Source organism: Lactuca saligna, chromosome 3 (assembly GCF_052625555.1).
Source record: "Lactuca saligna cultivar CGN05327 chromosome 3, ASM5262555v1, whole genome shotgun sequence".
In the NCBI taxonomy this organism is placed as follows: Eukaryota; Viridiplantae; Streptophyta; class Magnoliopsida; order Asterales; family Asteraceae; genus Lactuca; species Lactuca saligna.
The window spans coordinates 35,496,041-35,501,332 of NC_136419.1; the positions used below are offsets into that span (position 1 = coordinate 35,496,041).

General features: G+C 35.5%; 1 protein-coding gene across 1 annotated transcript; it reads left to right on the forward strand.

Moving 5' to 3' along the window:
* Positions 1-588: 588 nt before the first annotated feature.
* LOC145033539 (MLP-like protein 31) lies at positions 589-1,372 on the forward strand. The gene is made up of 2 exons (XM_078982132.1): positions 589-835; positions 918-1,372. The coding sequence occupies exons 1-2, from the start codon at positions 649-651 to the stop codon at positions 1,181-1,183; spliced, it is 453 nt and encodes a 150-aa protein (XP_078838258.1). The 5' UTR covers positions 589-648; the 3' UTR covers positions 1,184-1,372.
* The last annotated feature ends 3,920 nt before the right edge of the window (positions 1,373-5,292 follow it).

A 5,292-nucleotide genomic window follows, 5' to 3' on the forward strand; every position in this document is an offset into this window, starting at 1 on the left:
GTTTTTTCCAACTTGTAGTTTATAGTTTGTATATGATTTTAGACTATAATTTTATCATTTTTGGATTAATATTCAAAGACTTACAGTTCTCTGAAATTGGGATATCAAAGCCAAAAATTTTCAACTTTTCAGCTTTTTGTTTTTGTACTTTGTATTTTGTGAAAACATTAACACATTCATATCTCATTCGTTTAAAGTCGGATTGACATGTGGTTTTTTCCTGAGTGTAGTTTAGAATTTGTACATGATTTTAGACTATAATTTTATCAATTTTGATTTAATATTCAATAAATTCCAGTCTCCCGAAGTCGGGATATTAATATGAAAATTTTTCAAAGTTCAACCCTTAAGTAGTAAGTAATCGCCAAAAAAAAAACTTTTTTTTTTTTGGGTTTTCTAGAACTCGGTGAGCTTAACATATAACTTATAACCACTAAGTAGTCGTTAAATTATTATTATTATTATTATTATTATTATTATTATTATTATTATTATTATTTTTTAATTTTCATCATAGAAGGAATCATAGTTGACCATACATATACCCTAACAAACATGCTAACATCCATATATAAATACCTCACAGGCTCATGATGTGTTCAAGTAGTACAACTGAGAAGTTGCCAGCTAGGCTCGCAAGAAACAAAGATGGCTACAACAGGAAAGATAGCGCGTGAAGTTGAAGTGAAATCCCATCGTCACCAGGTCCATGGAATCTACAAAAACAACCATAGCGATTTGGCAGTCATTGCCCCAGATAAGGTTGAAGCTTGCCATTTAGTTTCTGGTCAATGGGATGCTCCTGGGTCTATAATTCAATGGAACTTCTACCATGGTAAACCACTGATCACTACGACTACCTCAACATAAAAATTGTTCTATCTGCATGTTTAAACTAATTATAGTGTTTTCCGTAGATGGAAAAGTGGAAACTGCGAAAGTAATCATTCAAGAAGTTGACGATGAATTTCACAAAATTGTGTACAAGGTGATAGAAGGAGCTGTGTTGGAGTTCTATAATCCCGTAATCCTGACTTTCAGTACTGAAGAGAAGGGGGATAAGAAGTTGGTTATATGGACTATGGAGTTCGAGAAAGTGAACGCAAGTCTTCCTGATCCAATACACTATTTGGACTTGCTTTGTGCAGTCGTCGAAGATGTGGATGGTCATCTTTTCAAGTAGCTATTATGGCAACAATCAAAGTGTTTTGCAATAAAAAAAGGTCGTTGATAAATTCATGAAAAATAATGGCTGCTTGTCTAGATATGTATTTCAGTATTTGTATTGTAAAATAGCGTGATGTCATGGTTGTGTAATTTGTAATATGAGAACTTTTTTAATTTCAGTTTATGATTACAGTAATTACTACTATTTTGATTACCTTTTTAGAGAAGAGTGGAGAAACGAAGTTATCAAAATGAAATAATGGAAGCTATGTCTTAGCACGGTGAAACTCAAATTGCATTCGGTTCCAATGTTTTAAGGTTGTTTTCAATGGATTACACTTAAGGGAACATATTCCTTTCTTTCCGATTGCTTTAGGTATACGAGTTGTTTAACCAAGCTAAAGATACCACATTGTTTATAAAGATGTGAATTAAAAGCTTTGTGACATTGATTTGATAGTACGAGATAGTTGAAATTCAAGATAAAATTCCAGTTAAGATAAAAAATATGGCGGAGGTCTATTGATGGTAGGGGCGAAATATCCAAGAATTTTTATATGAAGTATAGATCCACAATTGCTACTATGTACATTCCGACTCTTGAGTGGTATTTGTATATTTAAGCTCAATCATTAATTACATTTATATTTGGTGAAACAAGTAAAAAAGCCAGATTGTTTTAAAATGGGTCATAGTCTTCTTGTAATAGTAAATTAGTAATAGAACCTGGTTATTTTCTGGAGGCCGGGTCACATCCATACAGCTAAAAGCCCCGGTTTGTATGTTGGGAACCGGATTACTTAAATATAACATATATCCCGGTTTTTTGAGTTGAACCGGGTCATATAGCTTTTTCTTCTATAAATCTCGGTTCTTTCATAATAAATCCCGGTTTGCCCAATAACCGGGTCCTATTTGGCGAGTCCTATAATGTGTTTTATAGTAGTGAGGGATAGTTGAAATTCAAGATAAAATTTGTATAAAAAGTGATACATATTTAAAGTTGTAGCAAGTGAAAATTGTTACCTATATGTTATTAGGCAACATGTTTATGGACAATTTAGTTTTTAGCCCATTAGAGTTTGGTTCCTTAACTAGTATTTAATCTTTTTTTTTTCCTGTGAATCAACTACTGGAAGTCCAACGAATCAGTTAGGTGAAATGCCTAACCAATCATAGGCTAAAACTCACTCTATAACTCATAATCTCTAATTTGACCAAAAGTCAAATGGTTAAAAAGTTGATGGTCAACGGTAGCTACTCTAATGATCATACCACGATCATTGTGCGACAAAATAGTTGTGAAACGCCCAAGGTCGTACCTTGACCTCATATCCCTCGCGTCGTAATTTTCGACTTAACTTGCTTCACTCCAAAATGACTTAATCCCTTTAGAAAGAGGATCAAAACCATTCCCATGGTTCACCCTTAAAACTATAACTCGGAATGGCTCCTATCAACATACCTTTTCTATCACTCTTACCAACTTCACCCCAACAGATTAGGGTATGAAATTCCTCCTTTAAAAAAGCTTGAAGTGAGGCACACCAATGCTAGAATGGAAACTATTGTTGTAAGAAAATTATGCCAAAGGAAGATATGAATACCAACTCCCACCAAAGTCGAAAATGCAAGTCTCAACATATCTTTAATTTTCTAAATGGTCTTCTCACTTTGTCTGTCAGTCTGAGGAAGATACGTTGTACTGAAATGAAGTTGTGTTCCCAAATCCTCATGAAACCGCTTTAAAACTTGGAAGTAAAACTAACATATCTGTCAGAAGCCACAAAAACCAAGCATGTCATGGTGATAAACTATCTCACGAATGTAGGTATTTGCCAACTTCTTTGCCGAGGAACTCTCCTTAATAGCAATAACATAAGCACTCTTAGTCAATCGATCTACAGTGACCAAAATATAGTTTTAACCATGAGTAGTCTTGGGTAGATTGATAATAAAATCCATAGTAATCTGATCTTATTTCCACAACATGATATCCAAAGGTTGTAACTTGTCGTGAGGCCTCTGAAGGTCGCTTTTGACCTTCCTACTGGTCAAACATCTCTTCAGATACCAATCTACATCTTAAAATTCATGTGGGGCCACTAATAATCATGCCTCAAATGCATGTACATCTTTGTTGCCCCTAGATGAATGGAGAAATTAGATTTATATGCCTCCTCAATCAATATATGTCAATTCCTACCTAAATAAGGAACCCAAATCTTGCCATGTAAAGTCAATAAACCCCGACTGTCAATACCAAAAACTGAAACTTGACTAACTATGCTTTTCTTATTTCCTTCTTTGATTGCCTCAGCCTATGCCACCTTGATCAGTTCCAACAATAGAGTAACAACAATCTTCCTCAAATACAAATGTAGGTAGGTGCGTTAGTTACGTTGCGACTCTGAGCATTGGCCAATATATTGGCCACACCCAGATGGTACAAAATACCGAAATCTTAATCCTTCACTATATCAAGCCACTAAAGATGCCTAATATTTAGATATAGATGATTCATCACATGTCTCAAACTATTATGGTCTATATAGATGGTATATTAAATCCCATACATATAGTGATGCCAAATCATGAGGGAGAAAACCACTACCCTCAGCTCTAATTCATGAGTCAAACAATTAGCTTTGAGAGCCCCTAGCTGGCTCAAAGAATACATAACCACCCAACATCAATGCATTAGGATAACTCCCAATCATATGATTGAAGCACCACAATAAACCGGAAAATCACCAACACCCTTGAAAAGTGTCAATATCAGTGCCTCGCATAATTTCTGCCTCAGGATTTCAAAAGTTGCATGCTGCTCAGTCCCCTAACAAAAAACAAAATTATTCTTCGTCAAGTGGTTCAAAAGTAATACTATATTAAAGAAATCCTGGATGAACATCGGATAATAATCATTTAAGCTAAGGAAACTCAAATTCTTAGATGGAGACCTCAGAACCTCCCACTACATCACAGCTTCGATCTTAGCCTGATCGACCAAATGACCATTTTAGTAGACAAGAAGTACCAAGAACTAAACCTCGTACAACCAAAAATCATATGTGGAAAATTTGGCATAAAGCCTCTCCCTTCTCAAAGTCTCAAGAACCTTCCACAAGTTCCCCTAATGTTGCTCCTTGGTTATATAATAGACCAAGATATCATCAATCAAGATGATCATCGACGAATCCATAAAACCTATCAATGAATTGGTGAGCGTAAATGGCATTAACTTGAACTCATAATGTTCATAATGAGTCGTGAAAGCCATATTCTTAATATCCTCGTCTCTGAGTTTCATATGTTGATATCTTGAACTGAAATCGATATTGGCAAACGAAATACTAGATGAAGACGGTCAAAAAATCATCAATCCTTAAAAGTGGATAATGGTTCTTCACTGTACGTTTGTTCAACTCCTAATAGTCAATGCAAATCATATGTTTCCCGTCCTTCTCCTTGATGGACAAAATAGTGCCCCCAAGGTGAATTACTCAGCTGATAAACTCTTTGTCCAACAATTCATGAATCCGTATGGACAACTCTTGCATCTCACGAGGTGTAAGATTATAGGTTGCCTTGGCTATAAGAGCCACACCTAGAACTACATCGATCACGAACTCAAGATGCCTCTCAGGAGGCATTCCCATAAAATATTTAGCAAACACGTCAAGGAAATCACGAAGTATAGGTACATCCAAGGTTCTAAATAACGTAAGATGTGACTTGGCGGCAATGTCAAACATCAAGCTTTTCCGAGCCTTAGTGAGCCACGTCGTTTGTAAGGCGTGACTTAAGGCGGCAATTTTGTATATAATTAATATTTTTATATGTATTTTCAACTATTATTCTATTTTATACACATATATGAGTTAAGGCGGCGTTTAGGTAAAGCTTGGCGGAAGACACAAGCCTTGGAGCCATGACGAGCTTTTTAGAACTTTGGGTACATTAGTGATGATCTTCTTCTTCTCAACCCGAGTCTCAACTACATATGCAAAAAAAATTCCTATACACCTGTATTATAAGTACTTCCTAACTCTTGCAACTAAGCAAAAGGTGAGATTGCCACACACACCCTCTCCATAAATAGTTAGTTTTCTCCACTTGGGGGGT

Bases quoted from the DNA above. Each gene is read 5' to 3' on its own strand.
- LOC145033539 (XM_078982132.1), top strand. From the start codon at position 649: ATGGCTACAACAGGAAAGATAGCGCGTGAAGTTGAAGTGAAATCCCAT. The intron at 836-917 runs GTAAACCACTGA...TGTTTTCCGTAG, and splicing joins TCAATGGAACTTCTACCATG to ATGGAAAAGTGGAAACTGCG.